Source organism: Canis lupus, chromosome 38, assembly GCF_048164855.1.
Source record: "Canis lupus baileyi chromosome 38, mCanLup2.hap1, whole genome shotgun sequence".
Taxonomy (NCBI): domain Eukaryota; kingdom Metazoa; phylum Chordata; class Mammalia; order Carnivora; family Canidae; genus Canis; species Canis lupus.
The window spans coordinates 22032824-22056899 of NC_132875.1; the positions used below are offsets into that span (position 1 = coordinate 22032824).

At 54.8% G+C, this 24076-nt stretch overlaps 1 protein-coding gene, 1 long non-coding RNA gene and 1 pseudogene across 10 annotated transcripts in view; 1 reads left to right on the forward strand and 2 right to left on the reverse strand.

Annotated features, from left to right (window-relative positions):
* Positions 1-16978, forward strand: BLACAT1 (BLACAT1 overlapping LEMD1 locus). 6 transcript variants are annotated; one of them, XM_072814841.1, is made up of 5 exons: positions 32-255; positions 5247-6407; positions 7116-8549; positions 10380-14852; positions 16812-16978. In XM_072814841.1, the coding sequence occupies exon 4, from the start codon at positions 10419-10421 to the stop codon at positions 10518-10520; it is 102 nt and encodes a 33-aa protein (XP_072670942.1). In that variant the 5' UTR covers positions 32-255; positions 5247-6407; positions 7116-8549; positions 10380-10418; the 3' UTR covers positions 10521-14852; positions 16812-16978. The 6 variants fall into 6 exon arrangements, 4 of the variants coding, with proteins under 4 accessions (XP_072670942.1, XP_072670941.1, XP_072670943.1 ...); XM_072814840.1 differs by having other exon boundaries at positions 36-255; positions 7116-9134; XR_012025899.1 differs by lacking the exons at positions 10380-14852; positions 16812-16978 and having other exon boundaries at positions 1-255; positions 5902-6407; positions 7116-9766.
* The window catches only part of LOC140626941 (uncharacterized), a 24871-nt gene continuing 7100 nt past the window's right edge, over positions 6306-24076 (reverse strand). For 2 of the 4 annotated variants that reach the window (XR_012025903.1, XR_012025900.1), the window contains exons 4-10: positions 23341-23457; positions 12669-15258; positions 12445-12567; positions 11547-11700; positions 10000-10151; positions 8418-8520; positions 6306-7748 (exon numbers count right to left, since the gene is read on the reverse strand). This is a non-coding gene — a long non-coding RNA (uncharacterized lncRNA). The remainder of the gene's footprint in view (positions 7749-8417; positions 8521-9999; positions 10152-11546; positions 11701-12444; positions 12568-12668; positions 15259-23340; positions 23458-24076) is intronic. The other 2 variants (XR_012025901.1, XR_012025902.1) reach the window with 2 other exon arrangements.
* On the reverse strand, positions 17667-18727 carry LOC140626938 (adenylate kinase 2, mitochondrial pseudogene; annotated as a pseudogene).

Genomic DNA, 24076 nt, shown 5'->3' on the forward strand with positions numbered 1-24076 from the left:
GGCCGGTCCCTGCCAGTTCCTGCCCAGCCTCCGTTTGGTCCCGGCTTCCTTTCCCCGCCTCCTGGTGGCCCCGCCCCTCCCGCTGCTGGCGGAGCCCGGGCTGCCCCGACCACGGGACAGGGCGGGAAGGTGGCTGTCTCAGCTTCTCATTAGAGGCCCAGGAATGTGTGGAGTCATGAGGGACAATGAGAGCCAGCGACAGGAAGAATGGGGCCTCTGTCGGGGCAAGAGAACTTTCCCCCATCCTCAGCCCAGGTGAATGGGAGCACCTGAGGGCGGGAGGGGTGGGGAGGAGGCCACAGGTGGTAGGCATGGGGGAGCAGCAGAGCTCCCTGGAGCCGGCCACCATGGGAATGCTTAGCATCTGTCGGCTTTTCTCGGGAGAGCTCAGACCTCAAAGGTGACCGCCTCTCTCCCTGGGGACAGGGTCAGGGAAGCTATAGAGAGAACGTGCCAGTGGGCCGCCCTGGGCCCCAGCAGAGCTGCAGAAGATTCAGGGGTGAGCACAGAGGAGACAGGAATAGTGGGGCCCCAGCTTGAGGGTGAGTCCTGAGGGTCCCCACCAAGTGGTGAATTTTCACTAGAAAGCGGATGCTTAATACTGGAGGAAGCAGAGAAGGAGGCCAGGGGAGCTGACCTGCTTCTCCTTCTCCACATTCCAACGAGGTCTGGATGGGCCACCGCCTGAGACCTGACAGATGTTCTTTCCCCTCACCGCCCCTCACCCCACGTCTCTGGCCCCAGAAATACCTTGGAGACACATTGCCCTTTCTGGAGCTTACTTGGGGCTTGTCGGGTGGGCTGGGCTGGCCAGAGCTGAGGCTTTCATGTGCCCAGGGCCAGGAATCTGAGGGGATGGCCAGGTGAGGGTGGACCGCGGGGCCAGATCTAGCTGCTGTGTGGATCTTCCAACTACATGGACAGGCAAGTGCAGGAGCGGAGGAGGTGGAGGGACACAGGGTGGGGGCCGCAGAGATGGGGAGGGGCAGCCAAGCAGGAGAGGGGGCCTCTAGGGAGCCGCCTCAGGTCTCCTGCCAAAAATTGAACCATAAAAAAGCTGGAGGGGAGCAGCAGGGGAAGGAAGGAGAGAAAGGAGATGGGGAGGCAGGGAGGGAGGAACAGCCCCTCCACACCAATAGCCCGGCAGGGGGACGTGAGTAATACATGGCTGGTTCAGAGGGAGTGAGATCAAAAGCGAGTAGATACAAGAGGTTTGTGCTTCACCGACCAGACAGCCAGAGGCTCAATGAGACCTTTGTTACCCAGGCCCAAGTCAGGGTTGAAGGAATACCTGACCTCCCCCGCCCGCCCAGCCCACCCCCACCCCTACCCCACTGGCCACCGGGCTGGGGGAGGGGCGGGCCAGGCCTTCTCAGTGAGTCAAGTTGAGTTGGGCACAGCTCAGGCCGGGCTGGTGGGCGGGAAGAGGGAGGAGGCCTGCCCTAGCTGGGCGTGGAGCTTCTGGGGTAAGTGGGGGAGTGAGTGGCTGCCTGGAAGGCAGGAAGTGGCTCTGCAGGAATTCTGAGGGAGACTTCCAGGGCGAGGGGGCCTGCCAGGTGAGCCATCCCTTGGACCCCAGCCCCTGGCCCCGGTGTCACTTGGGAGGGGACTGAGGGCATTCTGCTTGGAGTCCATGGGTTCTTTTACAGGTCCTGAGTCTGGGAGGTGGGGACCCATGGGAAGGAAGGCAAGGAGAACCAGAGGTTTCTGGGGTTGGGGCAAATGCCCAGAAGTTCATGTGGGAAGTTAAAGGATGTCCAGCAGTTTGGCTCCCAGGTTGGTTAAGATGTGTGTGTCTCTGTGTGTGTGTGTGTGCGCGTGTGTGCGCGCGTGCATGCCCTGTGGCTGCTGGAGTGTGGGAAGCCCAGTTAAAGGGGGTCAGTCCAGCCAGGGTCCTGAAGAGAACCAGTGAGCTTGTCCCCTGAGGTGACCGTGGCAGCTACTCCTTGGCAGATGGTCAGGGTCTTGCCTGGTCCTAAGGCCTCTTACTTTCCTGTTGGAGTCTGAATTCCCTGAGGTTTCCCTAAACATGGAGTTCCCTATCCTCGGAGGCTGATGCTTGCCCACAAGTGACCCATCACGGGAGAGGAGATGAAGAGATAGTCCTGTGTTTAGAACACATCTTTTCCAAGGTTTGAGACCTTGGTTCCTCCCTGTCTCCCCCAGCTCTTCTTGAGTCCTGGAGTTGCATGTGCCAACCACTGTGTCTTACGAGAGAGAGAGAGAGAGAGAGAGAGAGAGAGAGAGAGAGAGAGAGAGAACCAAGCACAGCATCACCCAGGGATGGGTCTGAAGCTAGCTGCCCTCAGCTGCTGGGGATTTCAAGCTCAGGCTCTCTTTTTTGCCTCCACCTGGGTCTGGAAACAAGCCCCACTTTCCTCTAAACCACATAAGAAGGAGTATAGCTGGTAGGCAGCCCAACTTGTCTGGGAATTGTGGGCCAGCCCCCAACCTTGGGGGTGCTCAAGCCACACGACACTTGTTCACTCCTCTAAAGAATAGAACCTCTGGTTCTTCCTTGCCTTCCATCCCACACTCAGGTCCTTCTCTCAGCCTTCCTTTACCCAGACCCTCCCTGGCCCTCTCTGTGTCGTGTGGCTGGACTCCGAAGGGTTAAGTGTAGTAAGGAGAGCATCTAATATGGGGCCAGCCCTGGGCGCTGGCAGCAGTGCCATTGAAAAGATCCGGCCTTGCTCTGTCCGGGAGGGGGTGGTTAAGGACGCAGAGCAGGGGGCTGGAGACTAATTATAGGAATTTGAGGAGGTCCTTTATGGCCAGGAAGCCACCCCTCCTCATACCCCGGAGTGCGGCCCATTGTGTGGGGGACTTTGTGGGGCCAGAACTGGAAACTCATTACTGGGAAGGCTTTCATGCTGGAGCCAGGGCAGGTGGTGGGGGATGGTGAGAGAATGTAACCTGGAGGCCCAGTACCTGGAGGGTGGAAGGGTGGGTGGGGAGGGTGGGTGGGAAAGGGGAGTGAGGACTCCCAGGCACCCCCAGCTCCCCACATCCTTTTGAGATTCCCACCGCTGGACCCCCTCAGCTCTGCTGTGGCCTATGGCTTTTCATTCCTATGTGATTGCTGTTTCTAATTCATGTAGGGCTAAAAGCCATGGGCTACAGTGAGGGGCGTGCTCCTTCTCCTGAGATCTGCACCTCCCTCCCCACAGGACCATGCTGGAAGCCAGGCACAAAGGGGGCACCAGGAGGGGTTTCCATTTGGGGATGGGGCGTGTGGGGGACCTGGTAACGGAGGGCCTGGTGCCAGGCTCTGTGACCTTGGCCAAGTCACTTCCCCTCTCTGGGCCTGGTCCCTCACTCTGAAATGAAGAGGCTGGACTGATGATTTCCAAGGGAGATTCCCTCTGAGAATGAAGACACATTCAGAGGGTGTTGAGGTCTGTAAGTCGGTGCCTCGCCGCACCCCCTTTTGCCAAGTTACTGAGGACTGGCAGGACTGAGCAGAGATTTGGGGGCTGGAGTCAGGGTCATGGGGTTACACAGCACTCAGGCCTTCACACAGTGTTCTCAGGACATCCCATGCTTCCCGGCCTCACTCACTCACTCTGTGGTCGGCTAGGAATCCACAGCCTTCTCTGCCTAGAGAGACCTCAGGGTCTCTGTCAGTGGCAGAAATGGGCATGCTCAGGCTGGCCACTTAGGGAGAGAGGGTTCAGCAGGGGGTAATGAGGACGGCATCTCTCCCTAGGGGCTGCAAGGTGGGCTAGGGAGGGGGCTTCCTAGCCCCCTGTCTGCTACCCTGTCCTCCCAGTCTGTGACTAGTATCCATTCTCCCTGCTTCCTGCTGCCTGCAACTGATCTTGCCTGACTCCCCATGCCCCTTCCTACTCTCACATTCCTGCCCTAGCCCTCAACCCCCATGCAAATCTGCCTAACTCCATCCTAGGCATCCTGGAATGTTCCAGCAGTTGGAAATAAGGCAAGGCAGTCTGGCTGGAGCAGTAGAGGAAGCAGCCTCCCCTTCCCTCCCTTTCCAGCCCCCAATCTGTCTAAGACAGACCACCACTAAAGAATCAGAGAGTACTGTATTTGGTATTGAGAATCAGAAGGCAAGTTACGTATAATGTCTGGGAGCTCTTAATCTCCCTGACCAACATCTATCTTGCTAGGTACCAGACAAGATTCTATCCATCTTACCTGTACTCATTTCATCCTGGAAACAAACCTAAGAAAAAAGTACTATTATTATCCCATTTTACTTTGGGAAGTCTGAGGCACAAGGGAGCTAAGGAACTGGCCCAAGTTTATACGGCTAGTAAGGGACAGAGCTGGGATTTGAACCTGGGCTCTCCCTACCCCACCATGCTGGATACGGAAGAAAGTTAACAAGCCAGCACATGGGAAAGCACTCTGGAAGATGGAAATTGCAGGATGCATATCCACAAACTGGCCCCATGGCCCAGCTCTAACCACCTTGCCCCTCACTGGTTTTCCTTTTCCAGCAAGAGCACAGGGGGAAAACATCAAAACAATAGAAGAAGCAAAGAAAGTGCAAGCCGTTGGGTTTTTGCTGGGACTGCTCCAGACACTTCCCCACTTGCTCTGGCTTGGGTGGTGCAAGGCACAGGGATGAGATCTGCTAGGCTTTGTCACTTTCCGTCTGGGTCCTCTTTTCCAGAGATCAGAGGTGGCTAGAACCTTCGCCCACCTTCCTCCTTGTCCAGCTGCCCCCAGCTCAGAACAAGCCTATCCTGTATTCCTTCCTCGGCTCAGTGGACATCCAGGCACCTAATTTACTCCCTTGGGCTCCCCGATCTGTTCTAATCGCCAAGTCAGGTTGGAGCGGCGCCCCCTTCCTGCTGCTGCAGCTGGGTCCCTAACAGGAATCCCAGTGCACAGTTTGCCTAGAAGTCCCCCATCCCCCCACCCCACACACAACCTGGAGCCTGGGAGGGGCCTGGACGAGGGGTGCAGATGACCAAGCCAGTTTCTGCCTCTATAAAGCTCCAGCAAGCCAAGGCTCTGAGGAGGGCTTGCTGGGTAGGTAGTCGGTTGAATGAATTGTGAACTGGGAGGAAAGAGCAGCGGGGGTAAAAGCAGCGAGTTGCCATAAACAGGAACCCAGAGCAAGCCCACCCTCGCTGGGCCCCGGGCCTAGGGCGCTTCTGGGGCTACCAGGTTGCAGCTTCTCTCGGGGCTTTGTCTCTTGGCCACTGCCAGTGTTGCAGGCCTGGAGGAGATATGTAATTATTTATTTCACATAATTGTTCAACTGAATTGAATAGGCAAGCTGGCCTCATGCCCTTGGTCTCTGGAGGATTCACGGATCAGAGGGCTGCGTCTATCCTGGTCCCTGCCTGCAGACGACTGAAACCTCAAAACTGTTCTGAACCTCCGTCTTTGTCACGGTCTGCAGAGATACCCAGCATCTGACCTCCCTTGAGAGAGCGGCCCCGTGTTTAACAACACAGAGTTTCAAGTGGATCTCTGGTTGTGTGTGTCCCATTTTTTAGTGGAAGTGGAGTTTCACTGCTAAAACTCTGCTCCTTTCAAATGCAAAGACTATTTAAAACAAAACAAAAAGCCCTTCCCATTGTTAGAAGGGGTTGGCACTAACGTTTGACCTCTGGAAGCCCTTCTGGCACCACCAGTCTGGACCACTGTGTTTGTTCCCAGCTCCTGCTGCATGTCAAGCTGACAACCCTAGTCACACTTAGGAGGACTCTTAGGATGGGCCAGCCTCAGCCAAGCGGTAGACCTCCTGGGAGGCCCCGGAGGTCAGGGTCTAATGACATCTCAAGACTGCTAGTGGTCTGACCTTGCAGTTCCTGTGGCCCCCAAGTCTCTCAGAACCTCTGGCCAATGCTTGTTTGTCCTCAGTAGTCTTGAAAGGTGGGAGGAGCTTCCTCTCTCTCTCTCTCTCTCTCTCTCTCTCTCTAGGTGGGCAAGCAAGAAATAAGCGGGGCTGGAAGCCATCAAAGGCAGAGAGGACCTTGGCTCCAGATCCCAAGGAGCTCAGTAAGCCAGAGGCTGGAAGTCAGTCTCAAGCAGGCCAAGAAGGAGTTAATCTCCAAGGAGAATGAGGGCTTCTCCCAGACTGGAGGCCGATGCCCAGCTTTGCTGCTGCCAACTCTGGGAAGAAGTCCTGGGATCTGTAGTTTGTGTCACCACCCACCTCTGGCCTGCCTGTTTATCAACACAGTCTTGGAGACTACAGTTCCCAGAAACCTGCAGAGGCCAGGCTTTGGGGGAAGGGGTGGGGTGTGAGGCTTGGTGGCAGCAGGAGGGAGAGGGAGGAGGTGGGGAGAGAAAACCCAATTCACCCCCTTCCTTTTTAATTCTTTCTCCTGGTGTGTCTGCTCCACCGCCCGAGCTAATCCCCCAAATCCGGTCTTCTAAGCCGCAGCTGCTTCCCTTCGCAGTGATGAATGGCTCGGGGAGGGAAGGTGAATTCATATTTTAATTACTGAGGCGCGGTGCTAAGGGGAGCTGGGGAGGGGGCGGAGGGCTCAGCATTGTTCTGGAGGCGTGAGGCTCCCCTCCTCACTGGGTCACTTCTCTTTTGCCCTTTACCTGGGGTGGGGGGGTGCAGAGTGAGGCTGGCGGTGGGGGGGTGGGGGGGACGCCTCCTTGGAAGCTACTCTGCTGCTTTGCGAGGTGAGGGGATGGGGGTGGGTGTGAGGGGAAATCTCCTTTTTTTTTTTGTTTGCTTGTCAAAGGATTCCGGGCATGTCCCAACACTTATGAATATCTCCCTACCCTTCCAAGCCCCCTACCGCCATCCACTTTGGTGGAGGACACTGCCAAAATTTGAGGCACCTAGGAGTTCGTGGTCCGCCAGCAGTGAAGCCCTGGCTGTCTCCTCTCTTAGTTTCTAGCCCTCTCTGAGACCCTCTTCCTCTTGATCCCACCATGTGTCCAAGCGGTCTCTAGCCCACTGCTCCCTTTTGGCTGGAGGTACTAGGGCTGGGGAACCCTTAGAGGGTACCTGGTATAGAGAGAAGATGCGGGGTGGAGGGCCAGGGGAAGGAGTCAACAGGGAGCCCAGGAACCCCCTGATGGTTGGGGATGATGAGCTGTGGGTTGGCAGCTCCTCTGCTTGGGCTCCCACAACGCTGGCCAAGCTGAGGATCCTTCTCGCCCCCATACCCTAGATCATCTCAGACCTGAGCTGGGCAAAGGCCAGAGAGGAGGATGGGGAAGAAATCTGGGCCACCAGCTTGCAGTCCCATGCAGCCAACTGTGAGCTAACAGAGGTTGGTCCAGTGGCCGCCTTCTTTCCCTTCCTATTCTGAGTTGATGGGGCTGATCTTTCCATCCCTTGGCCCCTTGGGGTAGAGGCACGAAAGCTGAGGGCAGAGGGTAAGTTTCCATCACCAACGCAGATTAAGTGGGGGGCCCCTCCAGGCGCTGGTCCACTTGCTGCATGGAAACCCTGACTCCGTCATTTCCAACATTCAAACACCTTCCTCCTCAAGTAGACCTAGCAAGAGGAGGACCTGACTCCCAGGGAGCCCCCGAGTTGGTGCTGGAACACTCTGCAAAGTATAAAGGGATAAAGGCAGGGTGAGCACAGCGTGGAGGAGCAGAGGCGTGGCTCTAGCCGAGGGGCATCCCAAGGCGGTGCAGAGGCATGCTGACGATGAGTGGGACCCAGCGAGGGCAGGAGGGACACGGAGATTGGGGGAGGGGGGGCTCTCTTCCAGGGCTCCTCACTTCAAGGGCTGGCCCAGGGACCTGCATCGCACACAGGGCCCAGACTGCTTCCAGGCCTGGGAGTCGTGCACCTAACAGTGAAGAAACCCGTGTCAGGCCCCACTAGGGAAGGGGGAGGACAACCAGAGCCCTTTATATGAAGACCTGAGCAGGATAACCAGACTCTCATGCCACCTCTGCCTGAGGAGAAAGGCTCCAGGAATCTCCCTGAGATGTCCGCTTCCAGGACAGCTCTCAGGGGCCAGGTTGTAGGCTCTCTAGCCTAGCGTCAGTTCACTTCAACCCTCCTAAGTTGGATGTGCAGGTCCTGGTTCCTCCACTCTCTGCCCCCAAACACTCTACAGTGGGCAAAAAAGCCAGGATTTTCTCCTCTTTGCCAAAGGAGCTTGGGGAGGAACAGTCCCTTCACAGGTACACTTTGCTATTTTTTTTTAGAACAAGCAGACATCAGAGGGGAGGTAGGGTGGCAAGGGAAGAGGATCTGTGCACCATGGGATCAGAGGACCCAGAGCTGCTCCTAGACCCAGGCTTGGGGTGGGAGGGGCATGGTCAGAGCCACTTGGCTGGCTTGTTTTAATTATGAATTCCTTCCGCAGATGAGCCTTGTTGTGCCTACCGATTTCTCCCCACAGTTCATTTTTCCTGTGATCATGGAAATGCTTTGTTGATAGTTCCCTTGGTGTACATCCCCCGGCAGAGAAAGTGTATGTGTCACCATGACTGATTACAAGGAAACCCACCTGTTCTCCCGCCCTTCTTCCTCATCAGACAGGATCCCTGGTGCCCTTCCAGCCCCTTGGGTTTGGAGGCTACGTGTTAAACTTCGATTCACCTCTTGGTACGCTGAAATGAGGAAATGAAAGCCCAGAGAGGTACAGCCACTCCGCCAGGGTGACACAGCATGCCAGCGTCAAAGCCCAGAATAGAACCCAGGCCATCTAAGCCCCAGTTTAGATCCCCGTCTCTCTAGGTTTGTCACGGGAGGAATCCAGAGATAGCTGCTGTAGATAGATCTAGAAATATAGTAGTTGTGTCTCGGCTCTGTCTATATATATCCTGGAGATTGCTCTCCGCTCTCTATATATACGCCAGGAGAGTGGGTGTGTGGAGATGCCGCAAAGTGGGTGATTAAATAACCAGTCTACCTACCCATGCTGACTCAAGCTGGGCCTCCTGCCCACCCAGCTGGCCATTGGAAATGCATTGCACCTATTAATTACAGTCATCAGCTGTGTTTACCAGGACACTTGGAGGGTACAGGAGGGGAGGATCCTGACAGGACCCGGCTCCACTGTGGCTACTGTGCTGGGTGAGGGCCTGCCAGCCGGGCCCCCAGTCTGCCTGGAGAACCATGAAGCTTGTCCAAAAGAGCAAGGTTGGCCAGACCTGCAGAACTGTCCAGAGAGCCAGCACCTGGGCTTGGCCGCGTTCCTCAAATACAGTGGAACCACTCGCAGGTGTGTTTGGCCTGGGGACCCAGGCGATCTGATGCAATCTCTCACCCAGGAGGCTAGGCCGGGGACATGCCTCACGCTTCCTTATTCCAGACTTCAGCGTTACCCCACACCTCCTTCCTCTGCATTTGGGCTGCCCTCGACCTTCTTTCTAGAGGGAGAAGTGATTCAAATTGGCCTAAGATGTGGGCCTGACCTCCAGGCAAGGTGCCCTCCTTGAGTCCAGCTGCTCTGCCCAAGCCGACCTGCATGTACGACCTGCAAGTACGTGTGCTCCCTCCAGGGCAGGCCAGGGCAGAGGCAGGGCAGAGAAGTGAGCCAGAGGAATCCGCCAACTGCCCATTTCCCAAAGCCCCTCCCACCCTCAGCCGGCCTGCCCCAGCTATACCACAGGGGCCCCTGCCTCCAGGCACCCAGGGCCGCCATCAGCAAGAAGGGTGCTGGATGACACACCCAGCTGGGGCAAATCCAGCTTTAGCTTCTGTCTCAGACTTAGTTTTTTTCTCTGGCACAAAAATTATCTTTGCCCTCTACCTCCCAACCCCTTTGCCCAAGCATAGGTGCTCAATAAAATAGCCTGTTGGCTGAAAGAACTCTCTGTCTGTTCTCTGCATGAGGAGCACTGGGATTCACGTGGCTCTGAGCAGTCAAAGTCCACTCTGTTCTCTATAGATTCCCATAAGGGTCTCAGGCAAACTGGGCCTGCTAGGGAAGTGGGGGGGGGGCCACGACCCAGTTCTAGAGGTCAAGGTCAAGGCTGTGTCGGATGCAGGCCCACAAAGCCCTGCATTGGGGTCATTGGACTGTGTGACCTAAAGGGGTGGATAGAAACCCCCACCTCTAGCCCGCGTAGGGTGGCAGAGCTTACTGTGAGACAGCTTGCTTCCTGGTCCCCAGCCACAGGTGCACAGTGGTGAGCTGAGGTGGAGGGGGCAGGAGGGGAACAAAGGCAAGAAGCTGTGGCTTTGTCGTGCCTATCCTGGACTCACCCAGGCTCCAGTTTGAGGGATGACATCAGCTCTACAGAGATCAGGAAACAGTGAGCTCTCACAGAGGCTGTTGTGTGAGGAACCCCCCCCCCCCCCCCCCCCCCCCCCCCGCCAGCCTGTGTGAGAGGTTTGGCAGGGCCTGGGCAACCTCAGGGAGTGACGGTGACTGGGCAGCCCCCGAGGGCTCTGGGAATGTTAACCCCAGCTTCTCTCTCCTGCCTTCCCCCTGCCCCTCTGCCTCCCCCGCCTCTTCCTGCAGATCTTCTCTGGTGAGCGTCCCCCCAGCCTGGCCTAGGGCATGCCCCAGTTCACTTTCGCCTGCTTCTGTGGCCTCCACGGCTTCTGCAAGATGAAGAGGAAGAAGGACGAAGTTCACAGAGAGCGGGAAACGGCAGTGTGAGCAGGACCAGGCCCTTTCTTGGCCGCCAGCAGGTTCCAGGCCTGAGGGCACCCACTTCTGGCAGGACCTGCCCGGCCCTCCAGAGACCAAGAAGCCCTGCAGCGGCCTCAGGAGACAAACTTCTTTCCTGCCCTGAGGGCTCCGGGCACCCTGCTCAGGGGAACTCCCCGCCTCCAAGGGATGTGCCGCCTTGAGCAGGGAGCATTGCTCCGGGACAGGAAACTGGCTACGCAGCCAGAGGACCCGCCAGCCACCCTGGTCCCCGGGGACATCTCGGGCAGCCCGGACAGGGTGGAAGTGTAAGACGAGCCTCCTCCAAACCCAGGATGGAGTCTTTCCTGGGACCCCAGGGCCTGAGGCAGGAGCCTCTACAGAGCAGCATCCCCAAGAGGGGAGTCCTTTCCTGTCCCCTCCCCGCATTCTCCTGGTCCAGGTGCAGCCAGGCCCCAGGTGGGCAGCCTGGTCATGAGTCAGACGGCAGAGTGGGGACAGTGAGGGACAGGCGATGTCCTTGTGGCAGGAGGCCAGCCATGAGTCCACTCGGCACCTCCGCTCTTCCTTGCACACCAGTAGGCAGCTTTCCCTCCAGCCCTGGCCCCGTGGACCCTCTCCCACCATACCTCCTTGTGGCAGCCAGATATGGGGGCCTGTTTCCCAGGCCCTGACTCCCCTTCTCAGGAACTGCCTTCCCGGGCCAGACTGTGCGACCCCCCTCCTGGACTAGACCGACTAGACTGTGTCCTCCCTCTATTCTCCTGTCTTCCTGCTTCACCCACCTGCCTTTTCTTTCTCTTCTCAGAACCCATAGAGAGGGAAAGGCTTGCATGTTGTGCCTTTAGGGGACACTGGGCAGAAGGGGCCCTCTAGGACTTGCCTTGACTGTTCCCCTAATCTTCTTGCCCCCCCCCCCCCCCCCGGTCTTCCAGGGTCAGTCTCAGCCCCTCTCTCAGCCTATTTCCAGCTGGTAGGAAGCAAACAAAAACACATTTCCTTCCTTCTTCCCTCCTCCCATTTGCTATAACATACCTTCTGTCACTGTGCCTGAACCTCTCAGGAGCTAGAGGGTCCCACGGACAGCAAGGCCAGTGGCAGAGACACTTCAGGCGGATTCTGTAGCTTTAGCAAGTCTGCCGTCTACATCACTACAGAGCAAGTCAGCCCAGGAACGAAGTCAGATCCCCTGCAACACCCAGGGCCAGAATAACCTTTCTGACAGTTAACAGGTGGCCTGGGTAGAGGAGATGAGGGTCCCTGGACAGAAGGAGGGGCTGTGTGCCCCCTTTCCTTGGAATGTGCCTCTCTGGGCAGTCGGGAGGGCAGAAGATGGCCTCTGCTGGTTCATCCAGAGCCAGGGAGAGGCAAAGGCACATTCCATCCTGGCAACCTTTGCCTGCCCAGTTCATGCCCCGTGCTCAGGGACATTTCCTGAGCTTTCGGCAGGTTTGGTGGGATCCAGGTCCTATTTGTGAAGCCAGAGTGCAGCTTATAATTTCTTTCCTCCCGTCCTGCAACCCCCCTCCTTTGCCCCTACCACCCAGCCCCAGCCTTGTACACAATCTGTTATCTCCTTTTATATCCAAAGAATTATAAACAGAAGTCTTTCCCTCGAGGAAACAGCAATAAAGGCCGGTGGGGTCACAAGGGATGACCGCTTAGACAGTAGCAGCCTTGGATGAGGCTCAGAGATGCGCAGAAACGCTTTCAAGGGTACCTTGATCCCGCGCAGGAGAGCCGGCCTGGAGGGCATGTGTGTCCCTAGCGGTTCCCTGCGAGGCTGCAGCCCCAGAAAAGTTACTCTTGCAGTGGAGGATGAAATTGCATCCCCCGGAGCCTCAGAGGTGTTGGGTGTTAGGTCCTGACCACAGAGGCTTACCCAGAGGAAAGGTCAGGAGGGGTGGTAAAGGAGAGTTTTGCCCCTGCGCACCTCTCAGGCCTTGGCAGGAATTTCAGCTGCAAGGGTTTGGCACTGAGCCTGTTCAGAGAGCTTCTTGCCCGGAGGAGAGAACTCCTTTGGCTCCAAAGGGATACTGGATCTCTGGAGCCCCTGCTGTGGGGACACGGGAGAGGTCCCAAGGTCAAGGCATCTCTGAGTGGAGGCCCAGCTACGCCTTTAGACAGCGGCCGTGGCCCCCAAGCCAGTGGCCCCACCTTCATCAGGGTGAAGGGGGGGCCGTGCTGATGGGTGGGCGTAGGCCAGGCACGGCCCACGTTCTCTGTCCCTCCGCTTCCTCCTCAGGGAAATGCTGACTTTGCTCCTCTCAGAAGCTCGAGAACCAGTCTGGAGACCTGTGCCCCCCTTCGGCCCCTAGGAGAGCCCAGAGGAGAGGTTTCATTCAAAAAGGCAGAAGCAGCCCCAGTGTCCAGCCCACGCCCCCCCGGCCGCTGACTTGTAGTCCAGGCTTCTCTTCCTTCTGTTCTTTTTTTGAGGGAGAGAGGTCTGGCCACTTCATTTCCTACCCGGCCCTGAGGCGCCCTCGCAGAGGACAGCTTGGACCATTTTGCCCTGCCTGTTTCTAGTTCCCTCCACTCTGGGATTTTCTCCCAAACTCCCCCTTGAGGAAGGGGCTGGGAGCCCCCAGGGGAGGCACAAGTAGATGACTCTGGGAGGGGGCGGGCCGCTGGGTGGCACTGAGTCCTTGTGCCAGAGGCCAGAAGAGGCCAGTCCTTGGGCCAGAGGCCTCGAAGCTGTGGGAGGCCCCGCGCATGCTGCAGGTCACTGAGTGAGGGGATCAAGAAATGTGAGGGGGGCTTGAGGTTCTTGTGCCTCAAATACTGTCTGAGGGCCTGGCCCTCAGGACACCGCCGGCTTCTTGTCTCAGGGCCAAGTCTTTTTTTTTTTTTTTAATGTCCTTTCCTTCTCCATTCCCAGGGAAGGGCTTTCTGGATGTTGCGTGTGAGTTGATAGAAATATATAGGAAGATCGTTATTTTTGAAAAAAATAAAAAGAGCAATAATTTAACTGAAATATCGTGAGGCAGCACAGCAAGATGCAAAGCGCACTGAGCTGGGAGCCAGATCTCCTGGGTCCTAGCCCTGATCAGACACTGATGACGGTGTGACCTCAAGTTAATATCATCACATCTTACTTCTGGGACTCAGTCTCTTCCCTGATAATGTCCTCTAAGAACCCCCCTCCAGACGCCAGCACTCTGCGCCCCTGGGAAGTTGAGCCTCAGTGGGGCTCAAGGCCGAAGAAGCAGAGGGGAGGGCAGATGGCAGCAATAATGGTAGATCTAAGAAGGGGTGGGGGCAATGAGATGGAAAGCCAAGGCTCCCAGACCTTCTGCTGGAATCCTGCCTCAGTGCTCTGTGCAGTTCTGCTTCTCCTGCTTCCTATAGCCAGGGACCAGAGAGGCCGCCACAGGTGCCACTGTGCGCTCTCTCTCTCTCTCTCTCTCTCTCTCTCATACACACACACACACACACACACCACCCCCTGGTGTGCAGATGGGATCTCAGAGCACCAGGTCCCAGCCCCGGTTCTGTAACCCAGGAGCGTTCCTTGGGCCAGCAGGTGCCAAGCCCACCTCATTCCCGGTGGTCACAGGGACATGCCTCGAGCTGCCAGCTGCCCTTGTCTCCTGCGTGAACATGCGTTGCACCCAGTGGTTTGGGATGTGCCATCTCTGGATGGAGAACTGCAGCCCGCAGGGCCCCGGGCTCTGGCACGGCTGCCTCCCAACCTCAGCAACTTGCTTCCTCTCTCCCAGACTCTATAGAAGGTGGTGACAAGACCCATTTCCTCCCTACCTCACAGGAACATGTTATAAGGGGACTTCATATCAGACGTGCTGAGACGTGGCTTGTACTTTTCGAGACAAATACTTGGTTTACAACTGTGAAGAGGGGCTTTCACCAGAGGAGGAACTCTCACTGCTGCATTTGGTGGGCTCCTCTAGGCTGGTGCAGAAAGCCTGGTGTTCACCCTGAAGGTGGCCGCCCTGCCCAACAGGTGATGGGGCTGACAACACCAGCAGAGCCAAGAACCGGAATCTGTTCCCACAGAATGAACACTTCATCCCTCTGGCACAAAAGCAAGAGCATGAGGTAGCTCTCACCATCGTCCCCCCTGTTCCTAACGCAAACAGGCAAACAGCATCGTAAGCCTCTGTGGCTAAACAATGTAGGTGCAGGGAGGCTGGCGGTCCCTGTGAATCCTCTTTCCCCCACGCCACACCCCCAAGTCAGTGCCAACTGCACTGGGCTGTTGTGGCCAGTCCAGCCTGGACTCCTGTAACTTCCCATGGGATCAGAGCCACACATGACAAAGAGGAAACAGCAACCGTGGCTATCCACAGGGGACCCAGGAAGTCAGGACCATCCAGCAGGAGGGTGAGTTTGGGGAGCTCCCCAGGGCATCCCTGGAGAAACTTGTTATACCGAGGAAGGAAATCCAAAAGCCCAAAACCCCCCAAAACTGGGCACCCCGGCTCCGACCAGAACTAGAGGCTCTGAAGTGCAAAGGTTTCCTTGTGGGCTACTGGTCTGTCTCCCTGTCCTTCCGTCCTCACTCAGCTCGTTCTGTGTTCCAGGGGAGAAGAGAGGCAGCAGAAAGGCTGCAGGGGGAGATGGCAGGACCCAGCCAGATCCTCAGGACTCTCCCAGCCTTCGTTGCTATGGCAACACTGCTATTTTTATCTCGTTGTTCATGATGCTCAAAGCTCTGACTTTCTCAGTTCCAGAGAGGCCAGGCGGGCTTCTGCCCTCATCCTTCAATGCAGCACCTTCTCCCAGAGGCCTGAGAAGGAAAAAGAGTTATGGAGGGAAGAGGGAACCCACCGGGTCTTGCCTCAACTAGAGGAACTGCCTGGCGGTGGTTCGCCTCTGCACTTTCGAGCCTTTGGTTTTTCAAGCTGGCTTAGGTGCTCTGTTTCATATTTCCAAGGAGATCAAAACTCCCCATGGTCTCCCAGAGAGGCCACTCCAGAGAAGAAAAAGGAAGAGCTGCCACTCTAGATGAGTTTTTCCCCACACAGCTATGACACTGGTGGTGGTTGGGGGGATGGGGAAGCTGCAGCTCCTCTTGGGAAAATCAGACCTCATTCTGAAGAAAGTCCTATTGGTACAAGTCAACCCCTGGCCCCTTGAAAGAGGGTGGAGGGCTAGGTTTGATTAGTGAGCAATCAGATACACCTAACATCCCTGGAAAACGTAAAGCAATGCCTCCCTTTCCTCTATTCTCCACCAAAGAACCAGAGTGATTGGGCTGCATGTCTTCATCCAGTCTTGATGCCCAAAGCAAGTTAGCATACACCCTCCAGGCTGGAAAGTAGACCCCTGAGTTCCTCTTCTTCCCACCCAGCCGTCCACCCCCCCACACCCCCACCCCCGACCTCCCGCCACCTCCATACAGACGCATTGCTCTCCAGGGGCTTGAGGTCTTAACTTTTGACAATGCCCTTGAAGTCAAGGTTTAAGGAAAGGATTTCTTAGAGCCAATTATACTCTGTCCCTTTTCCCTAGCCCAGCCTCTGGTCCTCTTCCGATATCCCCACTTGCACAGCAGTGGTACCCTGAGAGTCAATGGTGCTAACGTTTCCCACCTACATGCTCTGATGATGAGATTTGCACCTAGGAGCTGGGGTGGTTGGGTTGGGGGGAGCATTTCATGCACATCCTCAAGATCATGACCCTGGAGAGACGGGTCCATGTCTTAACCCAGCCAAGCAGCAATCATACCGTGTTAGATTCCTGCAGTGAGGTTCTACCTCAGCTGAACTGACTTGTGGATGGCTAAGTTTTCTAGGGTGGCTGGGATGCATTTACTAAGCCTCTAATTGGTTTCATTTTGGCTCAAGTTGCACAGTTTCCCGAATCTATGCACCTGGAGTAAGCACTTTTCTGGTTGCCTCTGAAAAGCATGCCGGCAAACTCTGCTCTGTTAATTGCTGTAATAAACAGACTTTATTATATCCCTTTGCAGTAAATGAATTATGCTGTCAGGGTAGATGGGGCATCCGTGTTTATTTCGCACTGTGATATGCTCCAGCAGCAGAAGCTAAACATTTATTTCTACCAACTCTGCTGGGGGAATGGAAACCGGGAGGAAGTCGGGAGTGAGGTGAGGTGATAGGGCTTAGAAGGAGGCTCTGGGAGGCACACTGAGCTCCTAGAGTATGAGCTTCTCTTGTGCTACCTATACATTGAGGGAAGGCAGGCCTCTTGCCTTCTGCAATCCCAGAGAAATAGTAGGATCAAGCTGGCTGGAGGAGGTGGGCTGGGGAACTGGGAAGGTGCTTTAGGATTATAATATGACCCCATAGACTGAAAAGTGCTTTTTATTTTTTACAGAAAGAATAAAGACCTTTAAGTCGGGCTTCTCAGGACTATTGACAGAACAAATGGGAATTTTCAGGCTTACAAGGAGAGCAAGATGCTACAAGACAGCATAATATTAAGAATAAGAAATATTATATAGTATGTGAATTACATATCAATAAAAGTATTTTTTGAAAGAATTCTTTGGGGTGCCTGCTGGCTTCGTCGGTAGACCATGAGACTCTTTTTTTTTTTTTTTTTTTTTTACAAATTTTTAACATACTTTATTGATTTAGGGGCCAAACAAGGCAGCATTTGGTCGGTTAAGAAAGGCACCTCATTGAAAATAATACATCACAGTGCTGACAAGTGATCCCACTCACAGGATTTGAGGATGGAAAGGACAATCTTTGGATGATGTTGCTTAGGACACTTGCTCTTACTAACAAGGGTCCCTTCCCACATCGTGGATGGAAGATGGCAAGAGCGCAGGGATGCTGAGTGGCTGCTCAGAACTGACCCATGAGAACAGGTGGACCAGTACATAATGGTGCATCATTAAGGAGGGAAACCAGCCCCACTTTCCCCACAACTCGAGGAAATTTAATTAGCTGAGCCACTGCCTCCATGAATACGCCCCTCCCCCTCCAATTTCTTTCCAATGTGGAGACAATCTTTTGATCTCATGGTGCAGGGAACTAGGGCCAGGAGTTGAACTCTCCCTGTTCCAAGCTTTAAGAAGGTCAGGACAACAGTTTGATTTCCTGCATTTTTAGGCTGGCAATCCATGAGGCTCTGAGATAAAAACTGAGGTCTTAGGGCATTTGGCTTTAAAAAATATTGTCACCAATCCACAGTAAATGAAACGTGGATCCTTTAGAAACAATACTACACCTCCTTATTTCTATTTACAGCCTCTAATCAGTTTTTTTTTTTAAATTAATTTCCCCCTTCCTCTGTACTTTTTCAGACTCCTCTATTATGTATAAAAGAGATGGCCTCACTACCACATTGCTGTTCTTTGTTACTCCTTTTGGATCCTCACCACTCCTCCCTCTCCATCCTCACCGTGACCACCCCTCCTCTCTGCCCAGCACCTAAGAGCAGGGATCACAGGGATCACGCCGCGGGGTGATGAGCAGTGGTGAGGTCTCGTCTGGCCTTCTGTTACTAGGATGTGGCTTTGGAGAAGGCTGCTAGGATGCTGGCAAACACGACGTCGGGGGTCTGGGTGGCGTCAATGACAGAGTGGATCCCTCGTTTCCTGTAGTAGTCCACCAGTGGGGTGGTCTGAGTGTGGTAGGCCTCCAGGCGGATTTTTTAAGGCCTTCTCATTATCATCTGACCGTCGGACCAAGGGCTCCCCAGTGATATCATCTTTCATGGGTTCCTTTGGAGGATTGAACTCCTCATGGTAGGAACGGCCACTCAGAGGGTGAATCAGCCTTCCTGTGATTCTTTGGATCAGCAGAGAGTCTGGGATGCTGAATTCAATCACAGAGTCAAGCTTCTCTTTCCTCTTCTCCATGAGGTCATCAAGCATTTCTGCCTGCCTCACAGTCCGAGGGAAGCCATCTAGAAGAAAACCATTCTTGCATTGAGGGGTCTCCAAATTCTTCTCAATGAGCTCCACTACCATTTCATCACTCACCAATTTCCCAGCATCCATAGTGGCCTTCAGCTTTTTCCCCAGTTCTGAGCCAGAAGCCACCATGGCCCTCAGCATGTCCCCCGTAGCCAAATGGCAGACACAGAAGTTTTCAGCCAATTTGGGTGCCTGGGTACCCTTGCCCGCCCCGGGAGGCCCCAGCAGCACAGCCCGGATGCCTTTAGGACTCTCTGGGGCCGGTTCGGCTGCGGGGACGTTGGGAGCCATGGCCACCAAGCCTCTCGCCGCTCAACCCGCCAGCGCACACACACACCTCGCAGGTCCAGCGCTTAGACCATGAGACTCTTAATCTCAGGGTTGTGAGTTGGAGCCTCACGTTGGGTGTAGGGATTCCTTGAACATAAAATCTTAAAAAAAAAAAAAAAAAAAAGAATTCTTGTACCATGACTCTACTTTGATCGGAGGGACAGAGATTGGCTCAGGGAGCTAGAGCCATAATGTCTAAACCCAAAGCCAGCATCCCGTAGGCATGGAGAACGGTTTTGGGCAGGATGAAGCTAATCTATAGTTGAGAGCAGTAGATTTACTGCTCTTGAAAGGGGTGGCTGCCCCTTCTCCTGGTTCGCCACCATGCTGCCTAGCACAGAAGCACTCAATAAGTGTTTTTAAATGGTCTGAGGCAGGGCTCCTGGGTGACTCAGTCAGTTAAGGTCTGCCTTTGGCTCAGGTCATGATCCCGGGGTCCAGGGGTCCTGGGGTCCAAGGATCCTGTGATCAAGCCCCACATCAGGCTACCCACTCCACAAGGAGTCTGCTTCTCCCTCCCCTCTCTGCCCCTCCCCCAGCTCATGCTCTCTCTTTCTCTCAAATAAATAAATAAAAATCTAAAAAAAAAAGAAAAGAAAAGAAAGAAAGAAATGGTCTGGGGCAGGTAAGTGCCCCATACCCTCTAGTCTTCAGGAATCAGCAGGACACCTGCCCCTAACCCTCCTGCTATCGGCATCGTCCTTACTTCCTTGTGTGGGGAAAGTGCACTGTACTGCTGTCAACTCAAGCCTTCCAATCAAGATCGAGTCCTGACTCTGTGCAAAGTCCTCTGGGAGGAGCTGCAGGAGAAACAAGGAAACAAGACATTGCTCTGCCCCTTGAGGAATTCACAATTTAATAAAAGGCAACATGCCAAGGCTTGAAGGACGCAGGATGCGTTAGGTCGAATATATAGCAAAGTGCCTTAAGGCCGCAGGGGTCTGAGACCGCAGAACTGTTTGGAAGGTGGAGAGGGATCAGGGAAGACTTCACAGAGGAGGTGAATTTCCAGCTGAGCCTTGAAGGATGAAGAGGAAAGAACCTTCAAAGCATGGATCCTGAGGGCCCCTCTCTCCTTGCCAACACCTACAGACATCTGCCTGTGGTCATATGTACAGACACAGCCAGCCTTGACCTTGCAAGCAGATGCCGTACATGGCTTCTTCTGTTGCAGTTAGGCCCTATTGCTCCCAAATTGCTCTCCTCTCCAAGAGTCTGATACCTGAAATTTCATTAGTGCTTCCTCTCTTTTGCGTTAAGCTTTGATCTCCTTGGATTTGTAATCCAGGAAGGAGGCACACTCTGACCAGTTGTCAGGCATTTGCTCTACAGCATCAGTGACTACAGCAGATGCCCTCCTGAGACAGGTTTCTTGTTTGTTTTTGTAATGAAGATTTTATTTATTTATTCATGAGAGACACACAGAGAGAGGCAGAGACGCAGGCAGAGGGAGATGCTAGCTCCCCAAGGAGAGCCCCATGCAGGACTCAATCCTGGGACTCATGCCCTGAGCCAAAGGCAGATGCTCAACCGCCTGAGCCATCCAGGTGTCTCTGAGGCAGGTTTCATTAGGATTGGGGGAAAATGCATAATAGCACCAATGGGCAACTGGCTGGGGATGACCTGGTGGGAAAAAGGGGACAAAGAAAAGTGTAGCTGGGCAGTCTGACAAGGAACTACCTCTATCTCACAGCTCTGCCCAGCCAGGCTAAGCATGCCTGTGCCTGCTTCTACTCCTTTATTCTCCAGACTTCCTCCCTCCTCTTCCCTTCCCCTTCTTTCTCTCTCCAACTACTTTTTCCTCTATCCTCCTTCCAAGGCTACAGTCAGAAAACCTCACAGACATCATATGATGTCCCATCAAGTCCCAGCGCACTGCTGGGTCCAGAAGGTTGAGGACAGGGGCATGGGCTGGCAGTCCCGAAGCTCCTGTTTTTGTCCTGGCTCTGCTCCAGCTCAGATGCTTGTTGGTGGTCAGACAAACCCATGTCTTTGTCTGTCTGGACCTCGGTTTCCCTACTTCTATGGGTGGATGGAGACCTTCCCTCCTCTGAACTGTCTATAGGGGAAACAGCACCAGACCTGTGTTCTGTTTGTTTTAAAGATTTTATTTATTTATTCATGAGACAGAGAGAGAAAGGCAGAGACATAGACAGAGGGAGAAGGAGGCTCCCCATGGGGAGCCCGATGTGGGACCCAGATCCCAGGACCCCAGGATCACAGACCTGAGCCAAAAGCAGACGCTCAACCACTGAGCCACCCCAGGCATCCCCCCAGTCTCGTGTTCTGATCTCAGTCCTCTCCACTAGCTGTGGCAGTCTGGAGAACTCCCTTAATCTCCCCAAACCTCTGTTTTGCATATGTAAAATGCAGATGATTTTTGTTTTTGTGAGGATCAGATAAGAGGGCATGTGCTGAAGGGCTCACTTAGCTCAGGGGTTAAGGACGAGTTAACCAAAAGGGTCAGCTGAAAGAAGATTTACAGATGGCAAAAGATTTTGCAAATCGCACATCTCCCATCGCCTCCAGCACAGCGTTGGCTGCGGAACAGAGTCAGTAAACACAGGTCAGACTGAATTGGAGACTCACTCGGAGGGGTCAGGAGCTACAAGGTGAGCTCACCTGTATCCTAGGTGGCTTCTCCTTTCTCCAGCGATAGACAAGAAACGGTACATGGATGCGCTTGCCCCTAAATGCAGTGTAGGGGCGGGGCGCGGTGGGAGCGAGCTGGGGATCTTCCACCTGCCGAGGCTCTCCTCCCCCACCCCCCACCCCCCACCCCCCCAAGCCGAGCGTTCTCGGACCAGTCTCTTCCCGCCGCTGCGGGCTGGGGCGCGTGCTGCAGGCGGCGCTCTCCCACCACCTCGGCCTCGGCGGAGTAGGGGCTGGGGTAGGGAGCGAGGGAGAGGGGAAGTGTGGAGGAGCAGCAGCCCCACGCGTCGCTCACATATTTACATCTGAACTGTCAAAATAGTTATTTTTAAGTCGAGTTCCGTCTGCTGCGGCTCGGGGAGCGGGGCGGGCGCGGGGGCTGCGGGCCGCGGGGGCCTGTGCGCGGTGGAGCCGCGGCCGCTTGGTGCTGGGGTCCCCCGCCCTCAGCCCTCAGCCCCCCTGGGCCTCCTCCGTAGCTCTTAGCTGCCTCGTGGCCCATTCCAGATCCAGGTCGCGTTTTGCGGCCCAGCCCGCACCTGCACAGCATCCCCACCATCAGCCCTTCCCGCGGGGACAGGAGTTGAAGGGCTCGAACTTCGGGAGTCGGTGCGCATGGGTGGGGGGGGGACGGTGCCTGAAGATCAGGACCCTTGGGGGTTCCCGAAGTGGAGACGATGACTTCGCCCTGAATGTCCGGAGTGGCAGGCATTAATTGTTCTCTGCAAAGTGAGGGACCTGTGGCTTTGACACTCCTGACGCTTCTTTCTGGCTCTCTCGCTCTCTCGGGGGCAGTGGGGTTTGAGACAGACGCTGGCTGGCCCTGCTGCCATCAATATGTGTCCCAGCCCTGTCCAATGTCTGCTCCGTAATGAGTAGTGTTTCGGAATGTCACCTCTGTTAATGGGGAAGCGCCACCTGTGCACAGCCGGAACCACCTCTCCGTCTTCATTAGGCAGTCCGCGGCCTGGCTGCCGGCGGCCCTCGCTGGGTGACAGATGATGGGGACGAGGAGTGAACGCAGTAGCCTCCTGCTGTCCAGGATTCATTCCCAGACAATGACTCTGAATGCCCGTCCCAGCCCTCTCCCCTCCCCCCCAAAAAAGAGCTGAAAAAAATGCCCTTCTAGGGCAAAATGGATAATCGGGTGAAGGAGAGTTGCTGTCATTTCCAGAAACAGACACCTGCCTGGTCACTGTGGTATCCTGTCTAGATTGCATTTGGGGCATCTTCCTCCTCCCCACCCCAGCTATCTTCACAGACCACCTTTTATATCCTTTCTAATTGGTGCACCGTGCAGAAGTCACAGGATTGAAATTCTAATGCCAGGCTTCCCTCTAGCCAGACCTACATACGGCCTCCCAGCAAAATCCTGCTCCTTTTGAATCTCAGCTATCATAACCACCCGAGACAGGGGACATTGAGATAAGCCCCAAAATGGCATGAGGCACAGACATGGTTTCAGAGGACTCCTGCTATGATGATAAAAACATCACCATGGAGACCATATTCCTCTGATTCAGATTAATGTTCCCACCCTCCCCCAGAGGCTGTGGCATCTCCTTCATCTCCTCCACTGCCCAACCAAATTAAGCTGGACCCAGAAGCATCCATCCATATGCTCTATGTGATTGGAAGTGGAGGTGGGTTAGTGTCCCTTTGGAGGGTTAGGGGTGAGGGTAGTGATGGTTTGGATTTTCTCAAGGCAAATGTCTGGTCCACAAGCTACATAGATAGTTGGTTTCTTGACTGGAGCTGGTGGTAGAAGTAGCTTCGCTTCGAACAGCTGTGAGGGGCCCCCTGGGAGCCTGAGTTCTACACATGTCTCTTCTCTGTCTCAGTAAAGGTCACCCTTGTCCACCCAGATACTTGAGCCAGAAATCATCCTTCATTTCAAGCCGGAGAGTCATTCTTGACACCCACACTCTCCACCCTACGTTTGACCCATCACCAAATCCTGTTGGCTCTCCCTCCTAAATCTCCCCCAAACATGCTTACCTGCACCTCCGCCGCCAACACCTTCATCGGAGCCATCACCTCTTCTCACCTTGCCTCTCTGGTCTCATCTCTCCCACCCTCTTGCTGATGCTGTTGCAGCCACCTGGCTTTCTTGTTCTGGGCATACAAGCATGACCCTCCCTGACCACCCAATCTGAATTAGCCCCCTGCGCCCCCCCCCCAAGTCCTTATCTCATTATCACACTCTGAAATGTTCTTGTTCACTTCATGAATTGAAGGGAATTCCTAGGACATGAGCTCTAGGAGGGCAGGAACCCCATTACTTTATTTACTCTTTTTTTTTTAAAGATTTATTTATTTAACACAAAGAAAGTGAGAGAGAGGCAGAGACACAGGCAGAGGGAGAAGCAGGCTCCATGCAGGGAACCCGTGGGACTCGATCCCAGATCTCCAGGATCACGCCCTGGACTGCAGGCGGCGCCAAACCGCTGCGCCACCGGGGCTGCCCACTTGATTTACTCTTAAATCCAGAACAGTGTCAGGCACGTTCCTGAGGTAGACCTCAGGAATTATTTGTTCAATGAATGAATGATTTGCTGCAACCTAATGATACCCCTGTGTGCAATCCTGCGCCACTCCTACCATCCTCTCTACAGCATCTAAAGGCATCTCTTCTAGACACAAACGTCATCATGTCACTCCCCTGCTCAAAGCCCTGTGCTGACAGGCAAAATGTTCACAACCGTGAAGCAGAGTGAAGGGTGTGTGTGTGTTT

Bases quoted from the DNA above. Each gene is read 5' to 3' on its own strand.
- BLACAT1 (XM_072814841.1), top strand. From the start codon at position 10,419: ATGCCCCAGTTCACTTTCGCCTGCTTCTGTGGCCTCCACGGCTTCTGC.